The sequence below is a fragment of the Microtus ochrogaster genome, chromosome 8 (genome assembly GCF_000317375.1).
Source record: "Microtus ochrogaster isolate Prairie Vole_2 chromosome 8, MicOch1.0, whole genome shotgun sequence".
Classification (NCBI taxonomy): Eukaryota; Metazoa; Chordata; class Mammalia; order Rodentia; family Cricetidae; genus Microtus; species Microtus ochrogaster.
The window spans coordinates 87,656,446-87,679,642 of NC_022015.1; the positions used below are offsets into that span (position 1 = coordinate 87,656,446).

Sequence of the window (23,197 nt, forward strand, 5' to 3'; positions counted from 1 at the left end):
ATGGTTAACTGGAATATGCCGTTCAACACGTTTCTATAATGGTTAACTGGAATATGCTGTTCAATACGTTTCTATAATGGTTAACTGGAATATGCTGTTCAGCATTGTATCTGCGCAATCTTAACTTAAAAGCTTGGTTTCAGGGTATTTCTTCCCAAAAAGAGCATTCATGAGCAAGGACACTGGACAGGTGGGACTGAAGTACATATGAGGAACATATGCAGTGAAAGGAGGTAGGTGACTCATTTGAGGGTGGGAAGATACTGTTTGTGACCAAGTGAAGCTCGTTTTCAACTGCACAAGCTAACAGAAAAATGTTTAGAGAAAAGTCCTTTTTCCAAAATGTAATAGTCACTCCAATTGCTGCCACTAAATTAAATTCAGACTTTAGCACTGAATTTCCAAGTATTTGTTTCCAAACAGGTCTCTTTAGACTGAAGGTAATGAGTCAGTAAGGACAGCAGCTAAGGAGGAAGGGTGGAAGATGAGCAGAATGCTCTGCCAAGTCAGAGGTCAACGCCAGACACCTCCAAACAAGAGCTTAGAGAAAGATGGAACACTTTCATCGGTATACCTGTCTAAGTCCTTAGAAACCGTTACAGCACTGAACGGGCAGATAAGCAGGAGGGGCACTCTCCAAAGAGTCTAGCTTTGCACAGCAAACCCCAAAGTGACAGCACAGTCTAAGCTTAGACACAAACTTTAAGTTGCCCACTTTCCCCAAACTCAGTCATCACAAATTTGAAGGACACGTTTCTGGGAAACTGTGTGGTTGCTGCGTCACAATAAGAGCACACCAACAGCCTAATTTTGACACCCTCTCTTTGAGGGCTGTTCTCAAGGTCTATTCACAGACATGGTTCTACTTTTAACTTCATTTTTCTCAAAATTGATGCTGCCCTACTCGCTTCACAGGCTTTTAAATGTTAAACATCAAAATGAGCTTCACCTATGGCTGGAAAGGGCTTTAAGAACTCTGGGGTCTGTGCCTCTGAGCAAAGGCTTTATCAGCAGGTCCCAGTCACTGCTTCTTGAGAAAAGCAAACGCTGCTGTTATTAAAAACCAATCTACCTGAATTTCAAAAGGACACCTACCATGCATATATACACTCTGTTCATAAAAGGTTTCTGCCCCAAACTCATAGTTTTCTAGAATCCCATCTCATTGTCATCGTGTCTAGCTTGCACCAATCCCTGTCAAAGCTCTTCTTGACTGGACATTCCTCACGGGTGCTCAAAGCGTGGGCACAGCACTGGAGTCTTCCTGAGTCCATGTCAGAACAGCAGAGATGACCCAGCTGTCCTTTCAGTTATACAGGATATAAATTACTGGTTTTTCTTTTAATTAGAATTCATTAAACTCAAAATAAATCATTTGAATTTACCAAAACATAGCTTTACATATGTATCACAGTAAAAAAAAAAGGACAATTGAGAAAAATGCTATTTTCACATGTGCTAAAAACAGTATTTCTAAAGCAATCTCATTTGTCATAGAGTATGACGGGAAAGAACAGATCTCGAAATAAAACTCCTAATCAGCATTATAAAATCCCAACTTCTAAAACAGCAAGATGAAAAGAAACCAAACTACAATACCAGTGTCCTCAAAGAAATCCCTATTTCTAAAAAAAAAAAAAAAAAAAAAAAAAAACTAGAGGTGCAGCCCTGAAGGGGTTTTCAGGCAGTCAAACATGTACAGAGCAAGGCAGCTCGCCAGGGTGAGGCCGGCACAGAACACACGTGGAGCTCTTTCCACACCCAGCACACACAGAACACACGTGGAGCTCTTTCCACACCCAGCACACCATCCGGGAAATTGTCCAGGTTCGTGAGATTTGAAATGGATTTAGAAAACAATCTATAATCAAATTCCTCACACTGAAACTAAAGTTTAGTCTTGGTTTGCCATGTAAGAAAATACCGTCAAGTGGAACTGGAGGAGATGGTTCAAAGTTAAAAGCACTTACTGAGTTGTAGTTCCCAGCACCCACATAAGGCAACTTAACAACTCCAGCTCCAGGAGATCTGGACACCTCTCCTGCCTTCCTTGGGCAACTATGCTCAAATATGTATTGATGAACAAGTGAATACACACATATGCGATTTAAAAAAAAAAAACAAAACAAATCTTAAGCCAGGCAGTGGTGGTGCTCGCCTTTAATTTCAGCACTTGGGAGGCAGAGGCCGGGGGATCTCTTGAGTTCGAGGCCAGCCTGGTCTACAAGAGCTAGTTCCAGGACAGCCAAGACTGTACAGAGAAACCCTGTCTTGAAAAAAAAAGAAAAAAAAATTGATGTGGGATATTCTTCTGTATATGTGTTGCTTTTATTGGCTAATGAATAAAGCTGTTTCAGCCAATGATTTAGTAGAGTAAAGCAGGCAGGAAATCTGAACAGAGAAACAGAGAGATTAGGCGGCATCAAGGAGACGCCATCCATGTAGCTGCTGAAGGAGAAAGACGCCCAGAACTTTACCCAGTAAGCCACAGCTTTGTGGTGATACATGGTGATACACAGATGAATAGAATTGAGTTAATTTAAGATTTAAGAGCTAACTAGAAATACACTTGAGCCATTGGCCAAACAATGTTGATATTAATATAATTTCTGTGTGATTATTCAGGTCTGGGCAGCTGGAAAACGAACGAGCAGTCTCTACTTACAAATAATAATAATAATAAAATACAAAAAAATCTTTCTAAAAGCAAACGTTGTTTTAAAGACCTAAAGTCCTTTGGCAATCTCAATTAACTTCCCTATACAAAAAGAACCAGCAATAAATGCCGAATTAGACAAAACTATAGCAAGAGAGTATGTGCAGCTGTTAACTATCTCTCCATAAAGTATTTACTCACCACAGAGGGGAAACAGTGTAGAAACTCAGTGGTATCACCTTATCAAAGTAAAACCATCAAAAGTGGCACAAAGAGAGAACATGTGCCTCTGGAGAGCCCGAGAGGTCCCATGTCACTGCTGTGACTCACCATGAGGAAATACTAGACAAAACACAATTGAGGGGTCTGTACTAACTGGTCTTGGAAAACAGGGACAGAGCAACTATTCTAGATCAAAGGAAACTGCAATAGAATGCAGGGTTAGAGAACAGGAATGCCTTTGCTAGTATGGAAATTAATGGTATAAATGCATTATTTAAATAAAGTGTATGGATTAAAGAAAAACATTTTACAAATTTTGCAACTTTCTCTTTAAAAAATTTAATTTTCTTTGTGAGTGGATGTGTATACCCACATCATTTCTCCCCTTCTACCACACTGGTGCCAGGGATCAAACAACTCAGGTTCCCAACTGAGCCAACTTGTAGACACTATTTATTTATTTTACTAACTTCTTTATATGTGTATATGGTGTGGGTATGAGGGCATTCACTGTATGTGAAGATCAGAAGACAAATTTGTAAAGTTAGTTCTCTCCTCCCATCTTTACATAGATTCCTGTGTCAAGCTCTGGCTGCTACACTTGTGCAGTAAGCACCATGACTACCAAGTCATTTTCCTGGCCTCAAATTGCACAACTTCCTTAATAGCAAGTTAAATAAGTAACCCTGCTAAAAAGAACTCAGAACTTGCAATGAAACAAACGCTTCTCTGCAGATTTCCCTGGTGTCAGGCAGAAGGGCTAAACTATGCTCTGCCCTATCTTTTCTTCCTCAGCAAGGCACACAGTCAGAGACAGCTGACTGATGGAAGGGGTCCACTGAGGCAGCTGCCTATGTAGGGAAGACCCACAATGCCTGGGTCCTCCAAAAGAAAAATAGATGAAAAAGGCAAGAGTACCAGTTTGAGTCCTTAATCCTGTAGAGTGCAGTAAGGGCAGACACAGCATTTCTAAAAATCAGCAGGCGACCGCATACTACAGTCCTGCTAGTTTTCTTAAGTTGGATCTTGGGCTTTACTACTACTCTCCACCAAACCCAGACCAGCAACCAAACCAACACAAAACAGCCCTGGAACCTTTCAAGCCATTCAAAAGACACCTGTCAACAAGTAGCACAGGGTGAGTGACTTCCTCAGCAGAGATACAGTCAGTTAGCACCAGCTCCCTCAAAGGTTTCATTCCTGATCCACACTAAGCTGCCACTAGAGTTCAACCCACTGGTTGGCTACTACTGCCCTGTGTGGTTTCCAGTCCCCAAAAGCATCCCTAGATCCTACTCTTCCCTAGTCCCACCCTGACGTCCTTAGAGTCAGGGCAGACATATAACCCCTGAGGTCCTGTCCAAGCCCACAGGCAGTTCTCCTCCACCATTCCCTGTTTCTGTGACCACCCTGTCAAAACCTGAAGATAACATTCACTAACTGGTAGAATAGATTGACATATAGGGATGTTATTTCCACTGAAGAAGCCACAGATAACCAACAGGTAACAGGAAATCCAACTGAACTTGGGGCACAATTTAACATACCTTCGAGTTCATTTTATTAAATGAACTTTATCTTTCCCCTTCGAAATTGTAATGAAATACTATTGTATCTAACAAGCACTACATTTAATCAAAATACGGCACTCTTTTATAAAATAGAGCAATTGTCAAACTGTAAGCATAAGGAGTACTAGAAGATGGTTAGAGCAGAATACCTTTTAAGGAAAAAGCAAACAAGGATATTTCATAGCTCAACTACCAGGTAACCGTATCAAAGCTTTGATGGCTATGCTAAGTCATAGTACCCTCACAAATTAAAAACATACCAAATGCCTGACATGCATTTATTTTTTTCTTAAATAATGTAGTAATTCTATTTCTGGATATATATACAAAAGAAGTTCAAACAAGGATTCAAACAGACGCTAGTGTGCTCACATTTACAGTAACATGGTTCACAACAAACTGTGGGAGCACTGTCTACCAGCAATTCAATGTACAGAGTACCCCAGATGAGGCAGAGTATCAATTCAATGTACAAACAATGGTACGAATACCCCAGATGAGACAGAGTATCAATTCAATGTACAGATGATGGCACTAGTACCCCAGATGAGGCAGAGTATCAATTCAACTTAGAGCCGATGGCACCAGTACCCCAGATGAGACAGAGTATCAATTCAATGTACAAACAATGGCACAAATACCCCAAATGAGACAGAGTATCAATCAATTTGAAATGGAAGAAAATTCTGACATACACTACAGCACAGTGATCACTAAAGAAGTTATGCCAAACAAAATATACCAGACACAAAAGCATAAGCGTATGTCTTATATGAAGCAGCTATAGCAACTGAATGCAGAGGCAAAGTGGCGTGATACCAAAGCAGGGTGAAGAGGAAATTGCAGAGTAATGGTTTAAGTTGCAGAAAATCTGGAGCTGAGTAGTGAAGAGACTGCACAGCACTGTGAGTGTCTTTGATGTAACTCATTTACACACTCAAAGTATCTACGAGCATAAATTCTACTGTACTTTACCACAATACAACAATTCACAAAATGTCAGAGTCTGTTTTGTTTGAAATAGGATCTCACACTGTAACCTACGTTGGCCTTGAAATCAGAGTAATCTTTTTGCCTCAGCTTCCCAAATGCTTGCATTACAAGCAAGAACCACCACACCCAGATTAAAATGTCAACTTTTTTGTTTTTTTCAAAGCTATATAATTGTCATTTATGCTATTTCTACCTAATACCCTTAATATCCATAACTCTGAAATTTCTTTTATATTAGCCACTAACACACATGTATAAACATTATACACAGAATAATGTGACCCATTATTTTTAAAGACTATGAAAAGGCTGCAGGGTGTGAGTGCAGAGCACACAGCTGTCCTCAGTGAGGATCAACTGAGCTAGACACAAAAGGAAAATGAAGGTGCTTCTCTAAGCACGCCTAAAAAACAATACCAACTTCAAACAAAATAAAGCAAAAAGTGAAACAAAACAAAACAAAAAACCTGCTGAAGCCAGGTAAAGCTAGGGTCAAATATCAATTATGCTACAGAGAAACCCTGTCTTGGAAAACAAAACAAAACATATCAATTATGCATAATTTTCAGCCTACATTTTAGACCAAAATAAATTTGAAGCATTAACGTCAGCACAAAACCTATCATTTCAAAACAAACAGTAGGAAGGAAGAAAAGAATAAGGGCAGAAAGAAAATCAGAATCAGTCTGACTTACCTCTCGAGTAGCTAGCTGGTTGCTGAGCTCTTCAGCCTTCTCAACATCCCATTCCTCCACAGCCTGGTCTATCCTCTTTTCAAGGCCTGACTAGAAAGAAAGAAAAAACAAAACAAATTATGGCCAGGAAAGGAAGTCAATCATTTGCTAACTAAGACTATGTCACAGGACTGCAGCAAATGCAACACCCATTCAGTCCTCTCCATAACCCTATAAAGGCTTGCATCAATTTCAATTTATCGATAAAACATTTCTGAAACATTCAGTGACTAGTCAAGGTCCCCAAATTTCTAAAGCTAACAGTTAAATGAAGATGCAAATTTAGATGGGGAGGGGGGTGTAGAACAAAAGACTGCTATTCCCTAATAATGGTAAAGTTAATTACAGCAATGATTCAAAACTATGGAGCACTTACCACATGGTAGAACCTGGGGGCTTATACTACTAAAGCTGTCATTGCATCCTTATAACAGCTCCATTCAATGCTAGCTTGTTTGCAAGAGGCAGAAACAGTCATAAATTGCTCAACTTGGCTGACATACATCTTTAAGTCATCCCACACTCAGCTCTGCACAAACTCTGAGTTCTCATCATCATCAACAGCCCATTCCCACAGCTCAACGCTCTCACTCCCAAGTCTCTCGCCATCTTCAAACAGGGCTATTATGCTGACTACACAGAAGAAAGCAAGAAATAACAATTATTTTTATTATCTTCCTATGGAAATATTTTAATTTACTAAAACTGCTCAAGAAATCAAAAATTTAAAGGTCATGGAATCACCAAACTAGGTAGGGTTTATCAAGACACCATGATATAAACAAGGTCTAGTTGTGAATTGTTACTTCAGAATATAAAACATTTAAGTAGTCTAGAATGTGCTTCTTGAAAGACAAGTTTATTCTAACAACTACCCCCTATCCCTTCATTTCAACACAGTGTATCTTGGACCTCATACAAACTTCCTCCTCCTTATATAACAGCAAAAGTGTTAAGAAAATCTCTTCCACTGTCAGATCACAGCAGTCAACAGAGGGATTTTGTTCCTATACTGATGTTGAAATGAAGACTTTATAAACTACAACATAATCCACCAAAAAACAACAAACTGGAAGCAGAGGCCACGGAGCATCTCCCTGGATGTCTGACATAGAAAGACTCCTGTATCACAATCCCATCTGAGAACCTGGGTGGTCAACCTGCTTTCCATAGCAGCTGAAGACCTTCAAACAACTAACAACCCTTTGTTATCTCTAGCCTTAGGCCACATGATTCTAATGCCATTTTCTACTCTTGTACAATCTCCAGATCTTCCCTGCCTTGTCCTCTGTAGAACTGTTCTCAGGCTGGTGCAGATAACACAGCAGACTCTTTCCTAACTCTTTTCATTTCCAGGAAGCCAACTCTTGTCTACTCTAAGCCTGTGCCACTCCAACTGAGATCTATGTACCAGTTCTGACCTGCCAATGTGAGAATCTACTATGCAAATGTTTTAATTATAAAAATACTTCAAGAAATCAAAATTCTAAATGTCATGAAATTACCAAACTAAGTAGAACTCACCATACACTTATCAAAAGTCTATTATTTGGGTTCATGCAAAGAGCTAAGCTAAGGATCATTTGCCAGAATGCAGATAAACTACCTGGCTACCAGGTTTATCTAGATAACTCTTTCTTAGCCTCATCTATGGCACTGTTATAATTAATAATCTCCAGCCACAAGTGCCATCTTATTAATGTTCCTACTGCCTCTGACACACTTCCCTTTAAAAACAAACAAACAAAAATCTTTCCCATCTTTTTAGTATTCCAAAATCCCACCCAGTTCCTTGCACACAGGAGGCACTCACTCAGCCTATCCTACTGTACTGAACGTTGCAGTACAATAATCCACATCTTCATTAATACTGAAGTAACCCACCCACACTGATAGCCCCAGATAAGAATTCCACGAGTGTAACACTGAAGTAATGATACCATTTCAGTCTAAAAGGGGTAACATACTGTCATGCCTATTTATACAAATTTATGTGCAACAAATAAAAATTTATTTCTTGGAGCTAGAGACCAGTGGCTCAGCAGACAGGAATAGTGCTGCCGTTCAGTGGACCAGAGTTCAGACCCCAGTACCAACATCGGGTTCCAGAGGATTTGATACTTCTTCTGGCTTCTGTATTTCTTCTGGGCTCAAGGGTATCTTCATCTTGAGCTCCCAGAGTGTAGTACAATTAGAAGTTTATATTCTACATTTAGAACTTCATATTTAATCTATAATGGAAATGAAGCTATTTATTTACAAAATGCTAAAACAATAGCCTATACTCCCTTTGCAGAACAAGAGATTTCCTCAAAATGCCTCTGAGACAGATGAAGTAAACATTAATATCAAATCCAATTTTTTTATATCACAAGGACTGAGGTAGCCAGATACCTCAATTCAGTATTACCCAAACAATCACCTAGACAAGCTCCACTCTTTCACCTTAGGAACCTGTCCACTGATCCTCTCTTCAGACATGTATATGACACACAGCAGCTGTGCTCCCTTCCATTACCCTAGGCTCTTGAGATTGGAAAGGCTGGGTGTTGCCTTCTGTATACAGTGCCCAGAGTAACCCAAAGATTCTTAGACCCGAATTACCTCCACCTATTGAACCATTCCACTGAATCAACTTGTTAATGTCCCTCTGGTACACAGAGCTACAGCTCAGCACTGAATGTCACCAAGGGAAAGGAAAACTCCTATGAACTGCTGAGCTTAAACATAAGGTTAAGTTTCACTTTAAAATTAAACCAGAATAGGAACATCCCTTAGTAGTATTGCCTAGAATACAGGAAACCCTGGGTTTAATCCCTAGCACTGCACTAAATCTGGAGTAGTGATGACACACACTTGTAATCCCAGCATTTGGGAGGTGAATACAGAAGGAACAGAAGTTCAGGGTCCTTGAAGGTCATGGTGGCACAAGCCTTTAATCCCAGCAAAGGGTAGCAGAGGCTGGCAGACCTCTGTGAGTTCAAGGCCAGCCTGGTCGACACAGTGAGTTTGTTTTCTTCTTTCATACAGTACTTTTGTCTTTTTCTTCTTTTCAATTTCATTAAGACAGGATCTCACGCTGTACCCAGGCTGGCTGGGAGCTTATGGCACTTCTCATGCCTCAACCTGCAGAGTCCTGAGTTTATAGGTAAAATCTATGTAAGATGCCTAGCTATAAAAATCTTGTATTTAGAGACATTCAAAATTCTTGTATTATAAACACTCCCTTCATCATAAGAAAATATCATTCTGCCAAAAACTCTGCTGAGAAAGTCAAATGAACTAGAATTTCCACCCAAGAGTTGAGCAATCTGGGGAGGGTCGCTAAACTTCTATGGCAGAAGTTCTCTCGTTAATGTCAAGTAAATATAAAGCTGTGCTCATTACAAAATGATGATGAGGGTCAAGAAAATACATGTGAACTATTTAGCCAATATTTAGATTACAGTAACCACCCAGTGGTGTTACTGGTTCCTCTATCTCTAACATCAGGTGACTTCCAGGACAGGTCACACACCTCATCACACTTCTTTGGGGGCTCAGATACAAGTATCAAAAATTTGACTCTGGGTCAGTAAATTGTCTCATCAAACGAGATTTAAGTATCCAAGCTTTTTAAGCTTTTTCAGACAGGTCCCAATGTAGCTTCTGATTTACACAGGCTCTTCCACACAGAAGACCAACAGGAGCTGAAGGGTAATATTGACAGCAACAGTGCCTTGGTACACTCTTCACACTTCTTACTCAAGTGAGACTTATCTCAGAGAGCAGGTATACAGAGGAATGGCAATTTACCCACAAGTGGAAATTTTACCTGAGGGCACCTATATTACAGGTTCCCCTAAGACAACAATTGACATCTAATCAATAAAGCTGTCCTACAGATGTCAAGATGGCACAACAAACAGGTGTGAGGACTTCATGGGCACTTGATGTCAGGGGCTCAACCCACGTAAGACATCTCTGTGACTAAAGCTCTTTAAGGCCAACAGCATCACAATATATTTCTCCACAAATCTCAATGCTAAATGTTTATTTGGATAATATATTCAATCTTTAAAGCATGATAAAATAATTTTTGGGAATTTGCTTAATTATGATATAATTTAAATATCTAGGAGCAAAATGAGGCAATTTCTCCATAAAGAAGAGGAGGGAACAACATTTAAATATAAACATAAGTTAAATATTATACATAAATTATACAAAATTTAGAGAAATTAAAAACTAAATTTATCTATTACTTTAGAAAAATTTAGACTGACAACCAAAAAAAAGTTTAAAGTAAGACTTTAAACCTACCTGCTGTTTGTGTTTTAATGCAAATATATCAGAAGACTAACACTGGCCCTCCCTACAGAGATCACCATGGGGATAAGAAAACATCATGATTGATATCTCCCTCCCAACATAGTCAAGGCAGTCAGGTTTTGATGTGATCTTTATACTAGAGTTCCACATAAGGTCTAGATGGAAAAAGTACTCTATCACAGAAAGAACAAGTGTGAAAAAGATATTCTACGCAGCAGCAGTTGAACAACTTTATACAAACATCAAGGACAGTGATTCTAAAAAATAATTAAAGTACCTGTAGTTTTCATACCAAAAGTATCCATTTGACATACCCAGGACTACTACTTCAATAATGACAGCTACCTAATAAAACTGAGTCAACTATAGAATACTTGAGATATTTATAGTGAAATTAAAGGGCAAAATTTATTTTGAAGAAATTCCCTGATGTGGGAGTGAACTGCGCCCATGTTCCCAAAATATTGTTTATAAATGTTCTTTTACATTTAAAGGGGGAAATGATATAGGTATGAATAATTTGCATTGGTATGGATTTTAAGGTCAAATTTGTTATATGTATATGTATTTCTGATCTTGATTAAGGTATTGTGATTGTGTAGTTCATTTTTAAAATATATGTATAATAGGAAATATAGGTTGCTATTGGATAATCATCAATAATAGTAAAGCTTGTAGTCATGTTAGTTAGATTTTCTAGATATATAGAGATACATTTCAGTTAGATACATTCTTCATATCTTTCAAAGACTGCAGAATATGGCATTTTAAATGTTTTAATAACTTAGGACTTTTCATGACAATGAGACATGTCTGCTCCTGGTAGCACCAATCTACTTCAAGAGAAAGATGGGCATCAAAGAGGATCCTTATGGAGTTGGTTAGCCATTTGGGCAAGAAACTGCTCTTGCCTGGACTGATGCATAAACTGGACACAAAGAACCCGCAGAGAGAGGACTGGTGAACTTGCCTAAAGGTGAGATGATCTTTCAGGGTTCTTGATTCATAAAAGAGTCTGCGAGACATTCTGCAGGACACAGCAGAAAATGACTAAACTGTCTTTGGAATTTCCTGCTTGATAAAAATGTCTGCTGGATACTATGGGCCTAAAGGCTGAAGATAGATGCCCCAATGGTACAAAAAAAACTTTGGGTGACTGTCCAGGCAGCGAGATGTCTCTGTCATTTCTAGAGTTTTCTTATTTCTTGTTTACTTAGGTAGTATTATATCCTTCTGGAGTCTTTGATGGAGTTGAAGAATAAATAGATATAGTTTTCCTTAGTTATGATAAAAGATAAAATAGATATAAATAATGTAACTGTAATTCTTACTTGATAACTGTTTTGTTATATGTAATTTTACTATGTTAAAGTTAAAGCCTTTCTTTTTTGTTTAAACAGAAAAAGGGGAAATGATGTGGGAGTGATTTCTTATTAATAAAGAAACTGCCTAGACCCATTTGACAGGCCAACCCTTAGGTAGGCAGAGAAAACAGAACAGGATGCTGGGAGAAAGAAGCCGAATCAGGAGTCGCCATGATTCTCCCACTCCAGGCAGACGCAGGTTAAGATCATTCCTGGTAAGCCAGCTCGTGGGCTACACAGATTAATAGAAATGGGTTAGATCAATATGTAAGAGCTAGCCAATAAGAAACTAAAACTAATGGGTCAGGCAGTGTTTAAAAAAATACCGTTTCCGTGTAATTATTTCGGGGCATAAGCTAGCCATGTGGGTGGCCGGGTGCTGGGGACGCAGCCCGCCGCTCCTAGTACAACAATTCCCACATAGATTAAAAATAATTATGTTATGATAATTACTAACAAGCCCCATTAACTGCTGCCAGAAACACAATGATATCTGCATTTAATACAATGAACACCTTAAAACAGTGTTGAACATTAGGAAGACTATATTTTAAAAAATGCAAGCCTCTCTGCACTGTCTGGCAGGCAGGTGACAGCAGTGTTGTGATACACATTCTGGGTTAAGCCAGTTTTTGCTTGGCAGGACTCCAAGGGGGGGGGGGTGATATTCATAAGATTAAGAAGTTTTGTTTTGTTTTACTGTTCTTGAGGGTTGAGCGAAAACAACATAAAAAGACTTTCTGATATTGAGACAGATTAGCCTCTGCTCCAGAGAATAAAATGCTAGACTGGAAATCCATATTTGTTTACACTGCACCACGCGTCTACACAGTGCTACCAGATCCCTAACTATCTGCTGGACATAAGTTACTTATAGCTTTTATCACGATGTCTCCAATGTGGACATCTTGATTTTCCTTTTTAAAGTTTATTTGCTTTACTGGACTCACAGTACAACCTCGGCAGGACAGCAAAAGCAGCATCATGTAAAAACCATGATCCCAACCAAGAAAGTGAGTGCAGAACTGCCGGCATGCAGTTATACTCGACTCCCAAGAGAAGCTGAAATAACTCAGCTTTACTAAACCCTTTCTTTCCTTTCATGCTTACATTTACTTGTAGACTAATAAGTGCTGGCAAAATAGAAGTCTGGCCAACAACAGTTTCCTTGATGGACGACCCATAACTTTCCTCACCATTCATGCAAGGCAATGTCTGCAGGAAAAAAGCCCAAACTTTCCAAATGAATGCACCTGTGACTAGTCAGGCTCACAGCAATTTCTCTTCAATAGAGTTCACACTTTTAACCGCTGTTCTGGTTTCTCTAGGATGCATGTAATGCATGGTGAGACAAGGTGCTAGGTCTCAAGATGAAGTTCTTCATCTTTTTTTTTTTTTTTGGTTTTTTCGGGACAGGGTTTCTCTGTGGCTTTGGAGCCTGTCCTGGAACTAGCTCTGTAGACCAGGCTGGTCTTGAACTCACAGAGATCCACCTGCCTCTGCCTCCCGAGTGCTGGGATTAAAGGCGTGCGCCACCACCGCCCAAGATGGAGTTCTTCAAACGATACTATGAACAACCCTTATAACTTCGTAAGAGCTAAAAGTATCTAGCCAATATTTAGACGGTACAACTTCAAACAATAGGGTAACAACAGGATTCTAGTAAGTTGTAAAAAAAAATCTCTTAATCTCTGCTTTTTAGAATGTTTACAAAATTAATTTCATGACTTTAATATCTCTTATCAATTAGATACTTTGAAGCCAATACCAATATGGAAGATAGTAAATATTGCAAATAACTGAAAAATCAAAGGCCATTTAGTTCACATGTTTAAAAAAAATAATTAAACTAATACTTAATCATTCATGCACTGAAGGATCTAGTCCAGTGGTTTTCAACCTTCCCAATGCTACAACTCTTTAATACAGTTCTTCATGTTGTGGTGACCCCCCACCATAAAATTAGTTTCATTGCTACTTCATAACTGAAAATTTGCTACTGTTACGAATTATAATGTAAATTATGCGACTCCTATGAAAGGGTCATTCAACCGCTCATCCAGTCAGTGGCTGGAACTCCACAGCAGGTCTACCAGAGACGCCTCATGGCTCAGGGCAGTTAACAAAGTCTTCCTCCCAGCTTCAGGGCAGATTTGGCAGTCAAGAGCAACTTAAGTCAATGTCACATGGCTGCTCCCTGCACACATGAACCACAAGAGTCAAGATCATGACAAAAACGTGTCCAGAAATGCACCACCTATCACAGTGAGACCCCCCAAAAGCACCAACACAATGTTTTATGACTCAGATTTTACTTGCAACTCTACCACTGGGCTTTGTATTATTATTTCTGTATCTGCTTAAAGGTTACTGCTCAGTAGTACGTGCAGAAAATGAACCCAGGGCCAAGTACCTGGTGTAATAGGGACTATTTTGGAATTAATTCTTTGTAAAACTAGAGAGAAAAAGCCACATGAAGGATGCTGTGACTATAATCCCAGTCATAGACTGAATCCATAGGATCACTTGATTGTGATCAGGAGTTCAATACCAACCTGGGCAACATAACCAGACCTCCCATCTCAAACAGAACAAAACTCCAAACATAACACATACAAAATTTGTTGTGAAAGGCCCTTAATTTACAATCTTCTCAGTGAAATATCACCACCTAATTAAGGATTTAATATGAAAAGTTTTTCATGAGAAATACAAACCAATCAGAAAACAGCAAAGGTCTTTAGGTACATAGTACTCAGCAGTAACCCATGTAAAGGTATCTCCTTAAAGCAAGCACAAGACACATAGGTCCCACTTGCTCCCATAGGCCTCTAACCCCACCTCGGAACACAGGATTCTCATTATCTTAGACTCTCCCAACACCCCTGGCCACCCCCACCATGAATATGTGTGTTATTCCTTCAAGGCCTTTTCTAATTTCTAAAGAGTAACAACTATAAATAATACCTCAGGCTCAGACACTGCTCTGAGCCCCCACCTCATACTAAGCAATTATTTACTCTTTTCTTGTATTCTGATTAACATTTATGCCCCAAACAGAACTGCGAATAGGTCTACTCTCAATCTTTTCCTGATTTTTCTCAACTTTCTAACTCACTTGAGGAAAAACATGACAATTCTACCTTCACATTGAAACATGAAAGCACTCACACATTTTTTTCCATCTTCATCAACACCACTGTCAGTCAACAGACCATTATCCTGTGCCTGGTCTGCTGTTTTCTCATTATTTTTGCTACATCACCATCTATTCTCCATGCCAACAGACAGGGAATCTTTAACTTAACTTAGATCCCGTCACTCTCTTAAAATCCAGTGCACTGTAAATAAAGTCCAATCCTACTGCTCCCCGGCCACCCAGTTTGGGCAGTTCTGTAAGATTATCATGAGTCTTGAGCTACACTCTTCCTCACTGACTCCATTCCAGCCAGCCTAACCTTCTCACCAAAACCCACAAAGTTCTCACATTAACCCCTCCTTTAGGGTCTTCACCTGTTTCCGTAGCCTCCTAGTGACCATTATTTATGTAAACAGCCTTTCACCACCCTTCAGGTCTCAGTGAAAGGGCCTCTTGCAAGAACAGCTTTCTTCACCCAAGGCAAAAAGAGTGAGGCCCTCACAATGATACTTTCACAACTTACTCTTCTGAAGAGTTTTAAACTAGGTATCCACTTGTTTATCAAGCATCTTTTTCGAACACAGTTTCTAAGTACATAATTAATGAACTAGTATCTTAGGTAAGGTTAACAGCAAATACATCCTGCTGGCTAATATACAATGGAATCATAGATAAATAAGAAGATGGATCTTACTTTCTCAACTTTTTTCTGTTTAACTGGCGGTTCAAATCTATCATTGGCTCCAAAGTACTGAGTAAGCTCCTTCCACTGTGTTTCACTTGAGGACTGTTCACTGCAAGATGATAAATTAAGACAAATTATGACTTTTTTTTGCTTTGACTATTTTTAACCAGTTGCAATAATTACACTTCAATGACTACTTTTCATGTTTAATCATTATCAAGGTAAGTAGTACAGCAATCTAGAAAATTCCACAACACTGCTGAATAGTAACTAGTTTAAATTCCACCCACCTGTGGGATTCTTTTTCATTCTTCAATTTGCCTAAAATGAATTTAGAATACTTAATTATTCAGCTATTATTTCAAAATCATGTTTTAAGAAATTATCCCAACTAGTCAATTTAGAGTTAGGACAACTAACAATCTAAATTTAAAAATAAACACCTTTTTTGGAGCGTTTTCTTTTTTTCTGTCTGAATCTTGATGTTGAATTTTTCTGTTCAGAATGTCTTTTATGCAATTCTTGAAATTTCTATGTAAAAAGAAAAAATAGTATGGGTGTGTGCTAAAGATTAACATACATTTTAACATGTAAAATGTGTTAAGTAAAATCCTTATGTTCTGCCATTTCTAAAGTCACCAACTAAGGAATTTGCTCTTGGGATACATACTCCAGTCCTCACAACTCAGGTGAATTGGGATATTCACTGGTTTTAACACAAGCTATTTGATAACAGAGAATGACACTAAATGATTTATAATTAAATGAAGAAAAAAGAAAGAAATTCATTTGCCATGCTAGGCAAAGTAGAGCAGATAATCCTATGACATTTTCCTTCTTCTACTTATGTAAACTAAAACTAGAATCAGATTATCCAAACGGCTAAATAAGCGGCAACTATTATGAGCCCCTTGCTATCTGCTCCATCACAACATGCTCTGACACAGCACAGACACGGAGGACACATGCACACTTTCCTAACACAGAGGAAGCCTACACTCCATATGTTCGGGGAATTCTGGAAACACACACTTTCCTGACAATAATAAGAAAACCTACATTCCACATGTTCAAGGGAATTCCAGAAGGACACTTCTCATATGCATTTGCATCAGCCGCTGTTTCCGGTTTTGGCTTGCCTGCTGGGATATCTGACATTCTTGGCTTGCTACTGTTGTCAGTCTTTCCATCTTCCTGTAAATTAAATTCTCTAAGTTCTGGATTCTCTAGTGTGGCTTCATCTTCAGAATCTGACTCAACATCGCTTTCATTTAGCCCAGGAGGTAACAGCCCACTCCACATCTTCTCTTCTAGAAGGAGAAAGGGAAAAATGACTTCAAATAGTACCCACAGAAACTATTTTAAAACCATCAACAGATATCCCAGGAGATCAGTATATCTACCAATGACTGAGGAACAGTCAATTTAAACTTTAAAATCTAAAGTGAGATGAACCATCCATATAAAATAGCTAAAATCAGTTGTGATAAGTTGAAAAAAAAGTTTAATATTATCTAACATTTTAAGTATGTTACAACATACACCTTCAGACAAAGCAGAATATTGATTCTCTAAAGTGTGGGTTATTCCGCTTAACTGAAACAGTAACAGTAAAGCACACACCGCTCAAGAATGTCACACACTTAACAACACACTCTGCAGGAATTTAAAACAATGTACTTTTTTAAATTTTATTTTGTCATTCTTTTATTGAGACAGGGCCTTACTCTGGAGCCGAGGCTGGCCTTTTAAACTCCTAAAGATCCTCCTGCTTCAGCCTCCTAAGTGCTGTGACTATATATACACGTATTAAACATCACAGCCAGCTTAAGGCTTAAAATACCATGCTTCGCGTTGTACTCATTAACAAACAAAATGGGTGGACGCATCATCTATATGAAGCACATTTAACTTTCAAAAGGCTTATTGTCTAAGAATCAGGCTGACAAAGAAAAAAACTTTAAGTTGCATACATATGTTTAAAGGGTGCAGTAGAATGGGCAGCAAGATGGCTCAGCAAGTAAAGGCATTTGCTGCCAAACCCCATGACCTGAGTTCACCTATACATGGTAGGTGAAAAACAACTCCTGTAAGATGTCTCTGACCTCCACCTGTGTGTATGCAAGCACATCCACCCACAGAATAAGTGTAAAAAGTTACTAGTAAATAAAAGGTGTGGTAGGTGGAAAAGATACCCTAGTTTTAAATTTTACATTGCTGAAATAAACCAAATGAAATGTAATTCTAAAACCTGAATAATAATACTATGTACTTGGGAAACAAAAGCTCAGTACAGTATCAACAATATCTGTTATAGCCCATTAGTATAATCATTAAGTTTCATGAAAATGACTTTTAGAATTAGTGTAATCAAAAACAGTTACATCTCTCAAGATTAGTCGTCACTCAGAAGGACCAGTAGAACAGAAAGCTGCCTTGCTGAAACTCCTGTCCTATTTTGAAATTACTCTAGGAAGAAAAACCCCATTCTTTTCAGGTCCCAGGTATCAGGGATCTTTGCATTAATCTCAATTACATACGTCTGCTTTCATGTAAGGACCTCCTCTCAGATTTAAAGGGTTTGTGTTTGTACATTTTTCAGGCCAGGTTTACCAGTACTTGATTTTCTGAAACACTCTCTTGGCTTTTTAAGACAACCCCAACTAGACTCGTGACTCCAGTTCCACTTAGCCAGAAGAACATCACTTAACAACCCTGACCCTCGGTTTCTTCACCTAAGCACAGGATAAGATAATCACACTGATTATCTTGAGGATTAAATGAGATACAACACTCAGGAGCATTCAGTTCAGGAGGTTCTAGGGGCTCAGTGAATGTTTGGTGGTGAAAATCTTTTTTCTTTTTTTTTTTAATAAGCTTGAACCATGCATCAAAACACAAATGTGCATTGGCTCTCGCTATTATTTCTGTGGCCATGAAATGCATTTTATCATTCCTAATATGGATAGTAGAGCCTGTAAGATACCTCTAAATTTTCTGATATTTGTGGTGCTTCATTTATCAGCTGATATAAATCATGTTCCTCCCTGATCTCCATAGCCTGACATGAAGCTTCTAAAAATAAACCTGGTATTTGGCTTCTGAACAGGGCAATAAAACAAGAGGCAGATTACCAGACCATTAATGGAACTCACATATTAATATGCTTTATTTATAAAGGTCTTCTCTGGCAATTTTGTATAATTTTCTATCCAGAATTTACATTCAACTCCAAGTAAAGACCCAAGTTATATGTGTTCAGCCTTATAAAACCTGCATCTACTCCTGAACTTCGTGTGTATATTTTAGAAGTTGAAATAAAGGGATTGTTGAGATATTCGGTAAAATAGGCCACTAGGGCGAGTGGAGTAGTAACAGCCTCCAAAACATCTTTACGCTCATTATCTGTAAAAGGATACTGAAACGGTAACAAATTTCAGACATTTTTTTAAAGCATGCTTGGGTGTCTACTATAGAAAATACACCCATGGCATTTTCTATTGCATGCTAGACATTTTCTAAGAGTCTGGGAACAGAAGCACACAAAAGACGACAGGATCTGTAGCCTCACAGAGCAAGGCTAACCCCATGGCAAGGAAATGTCACTCAGCCTGCACTTAGAAAGCATGTGCCCCTACAAGCAGAGCTCTGTTTCAGTATGTCGGGAGTTTCACAATATACATGCTGGGCACTCACAAGTGCTTCCGTACAGAGAGCAGTCTCAGTTACCCTATAGAAGTTATGCTTTTCCTTGTCAGTTTTCAGACAACTATCCAGTTTTCATGGCTCTTTGACCTTTTTCAAAATTACTTAATCTACTGCTCATATGGCTTCCAAAATTGTCCTCAATATGGTATTTTCCTAGCTTGATAGTATATTAAATGTACCTGAAGAAAGAAGAAAAGTTAAAAGAACCTCCAAATCCAAAACAAAAAATTCAAATGAAGTATATTTTTTAAATTTACTACTTAAAAATCTTAAGCCACACATCAGTTAACTGTGATATTGGGAGGCGGCACAAAACAAAAAGAAAACATAAACAGACGTAAGGGAGATTCAGGTTTCTGCTGATAAACCCAGGTAACTGCTGGAAAAGAGTCTGCAAAATGGAGCCATCCATTAAAGCAGCAGCCCAATGTAAACCAGCCAATATGGAGAGGCTGCTTCCATCACTGTGTGTCACTCATATGGTTCCCTGGCCGCCTGCTACTCCGCTGGGCTTCTTTGAAGGGAGATTCTTTATTTCTTTGAAGTGTCTCTTTCATTCCTTTCAGGATATATATCTTTATTTTAAGGGAGAAAATCCTAAATTAGTCTCTGAGAAAATTCACTCGTCCAATCTCAAAAGATGTGGAATAACATAAACAGAAAGAAAGCAAATTCTTCTATGTAGATTACAGCCAGGCCCATAGTACAGCCAATGAATTATTTTTTAAGCTTTCAATTTTTAGCCTATAACTCACTAATATTTAATTTAATCATGATAGTCAAGGAAGATGTAAATGAGCTACAATTCCCCTTTTCTGTAACATTTCAAACATCACTTTCATTTCATATCTCATCACCACTGCAGTTATGATTTATTCCATCCTACAAATGATTTTGTGTACAAAATGAGACACATCTTTTAGTTCTGGGCAGACACCATTTGCTATGACCTGATGCATTTCTGCTCTGTTCCAAGCCTAAATAAAAAGGGCTTTCTTTCACCCTCAAAAAACAACCATAGCCATACTGAGCACACACTGGCAGAAAACAATGCATTTAAAACAAAGTGGTTTGGCGGCTGGTAATCTGTGGGTTTGTTTCTTTTTCTTTTTTTCTTTCTTTTTTTTTTTTTACAAAGTTTTATAATGAATGCACTGGAACTCACTAAGCTAATTATCAGTATTTTTTTAAATCAAAATTATTTATTTTCCTCCTGGTAGCACAGCATCATCTACCACTAGGTAAGAAAACTTAAATCCAATGAAGCATTATCCTTCGACTGTAACCAGAGATGTTGACTATACAACTTCATTTTTATAAAATATGAAAAAAAGGTTTAGTAAATATCATCTCTCAAAATACAGAAACCATAGCGATACCAAATCTCAGTAACAGAAGTTCTAGCTTGTGCCAGACCTGGAGACCACTAGTAACAAGAGCAAGAATAGGCTTGAAACTCAGATGACTTCCAGCCTAAGCAGCTTTTGCCTGGGTCCCCATCCTAACTAAGCTTTGAAGTGAGAGTGTGATCAGTTACCAAGGAGATGTCTCACATCTTTGAAATGTTTATTGTCTTAATACTGACAGTGTCCCAGATGCCCAGAACAGCCTCGCTCTTTGATGTGAATGTAGTTTACATCATGACGTGTAGTCAGTAAATGCAGTTTCTCTCCTCAACTCACAACCCAGTCAAGGTTACCAGCTTTTAGAGGCTGTGCACCCAGGCCACTGAAAAGGGACAGAACACCCAGTTACAACAAAAGACACAAAGCAGTAGCGAAAAAAACAAAGCATGCCATGTCCCACATGGCACACAAACCAAGAGGCAGGCATTGATCCTCATCACGACACTCATTAGAAATTAACACCAACCCTTTAATATCTGCCCTAAATCACTGAGATCCACTTATTTTACAAAAGTGGAGTCAATTATGGACTTTTAGAGAGCAAAGTTAGCGATGCATTCTTGGGACAAAGATTTGGGAGACAGGCCAAAACAATGACTCTAGGCTGTAATTATAAGACTGCTAAAATTTACTAATAATTTTTCTGCACTTTTTACATATGATAAACCAGGCAAGATATCACAGCAAGTAACATACTGAGAATCACATGTAGAAACACCAGAAATGTATTTTTTAGACCACCCAACTACTTACAAGCAATAACGAAGATAAAAATTTGAACATCTCAACGGATAAGCATTTCCTGCCAGAATTTAAACTGCAATATCATCAAATGACCATGTTTTATCTCAAATTGTGTCTTCAATTTTAAATAATCACGGACATCTAAATTTAAACTTATTTGTGAAATAATTATAACCACCACAGTCTAATCTGTAATATCATAATAAAGTACTTAATTAGCTCATGAACTTTGGAATTAGTTAATTTACGTACTTTTGGGCTTAAAAGATCAACATTAATGTAAAGGTCTTATTTATTGCTAGAAAATGTGTTCTTTTTTCTCAAAACACCACAGAAAGAAAACAAGCGGGCCTGAGTTCGAATTTATTTCACATACACTATTTACTTAGCGGTATTTCTTTTTGTTGTTCCTTTCCTAGAGTGGGTGAGTTTGTACGAAGACAATGTTTGTTTACAGACAGGACACGGAAACTACCTCCCCCGCCCCCCAGAGCCTCTCTACCTTGCAGGCAATGCTCGCCACCGTGCAAACACTTACGAAGTTCAAGACCGCGCCAGGGTGGCTCTAAAACGGTGCAGCCTTCCCCGCTGACAACCTGGAGCTCTGCGGTTCTGGGGGCGCTGAGGGTCGCGCCACCTCGGGGTGCGGAGCGGCGTCAGAATGCCCGCCGGGCCGCCGAGGGGCTCGCCGCACTCATCAGCAGAAGCCGCTCTCCCCGACACAGCCGAGCGCACCCACGAGCCCGCTCCTCCTCGCTCGGCCTGGGACGGGAAGGGACCCCCGGTAGCCACTTCACGAGCCCACTAGGGGCCGGGCGGCGTCCGGTGGGGCCGAGCGGCGTCCGGCGCGGCCGAGTTCTCTCGGCCCGCTCCGGTGTCCCCGCCGAGGAGCTGCGCGGCCCGGCTGCCCAGACTCCTCTGCCGCCCTCCGTGCCCCGAACCCAAGCTCGACAGGCCCGCCCGCCCGCCCGCCACGAAGCCGGCCGCCAACTCGAGCCGCGCGAAGCCTAACTTACCGGCCGGGAAACAGGGGCTCGGCAGCCATCTTAGAACCCCGGCAACATCGTGCCTTCTCATTGGCTGAAGCGGCTCAGCCAATAGGCTGCGACCGTTCTGGCTCTGTGGTCGCCCAGGCAACAGCCGAGCTGCCTAGGCTCTTCTGCCAGGAGGAGGCTATTCTTTTTGTTTGTTTGTTTGTTTGTTTTTGTTTTTCCCGCTCTTTCCTCACTGTCTTTCTCTTTTGACCCAGCGGGTTTTTCGGTTTTTGGTTTTGTTTTTGAAAAAGTTTCGTTCTTTCCTCACTCTACCTGCGCTGGTGAATCTGGCTGAGGAAAGTGCTGACCTCGACGCTTTCTTGACTTCAATCAAGAATTATGGTAGATGGTGTCTCCAGGGTTTGCATTAATCAATCCCTTTTCTTTCCTTCGCTTCCTCGCTCCTTTTTTTTTTTTTTTTTTTTTTGGTTCTGTGTATAGTCTAGTGTTCACTGTGTTCCAAGCCTCATGTGATTCTCAATCTGATTCCTGTTCTCCGGGTACTCACCATCTGGTTTCCCGGATCCAGCTTCAGCATCCCTCGTCTGAAGTTTGTTTACTGAGTTGTTAGAGTGTACGGGTTCTGATGATGGGCTTGGAGACGTATAAATGATGAAAAGATCTGAAAAT

At 39.4% G+C, this 23,197-nt stretch overlaps 1 protein-coding gene across 2 annotated transcripts in view; it reads right to left on the minus strand.

Annotated features, from left to right (window-relative positions):
- Fam204a (family with sequence similarity 204 member A) overlaps nucleotides 1-22,614 on the minus strand; it is a 31,712-nt gene extending 9,098 nt beyond the window's left edge. Inside the window, exons 1-6 of one of the 2 annotated variants that reach the window (XM_013348114.1) lie at nucleotides 22,550-22,614; nucleotides 16,735-16,985; nucleotides 16,119-16,206; nucleotides 15,966-15,996; nucleotides 15,685-15,784; nucleotides 6,138-6,227 (exon numbers count right to left, since the gene is read on the minus strand). In XM_013348114.1, coding sequence (XP_013203568.1) covers nucleotides 6,138-6,227; nucleotides 15,685-15,784; nucleotides 15,966-15,996; nucleotides 16,119-16,206; nucleotides 16,735-16,985; nucleotides 22,550-22,610 — 621 coding nt within the window. In that variant the 5' untranslated portion in view covers nucleotides 22,611-22,614. Of the gene's footprint in view, nucleotides 1-6,137; nucleotides 6,228-15,684; nucleotides 15,785-15,965; nucleotides 15,997-16,118; nucleotides 16,207-16,734; nucleotides 16,986-22,071; nucleotides 22,451-22,549 lie in introns of those variants that run through there. The other variant, XM_026781686.1, reaches the window with a different exon arrangement.
- Nucleotides 22,615-23,197: the final 583 nt, after the last annotated feature.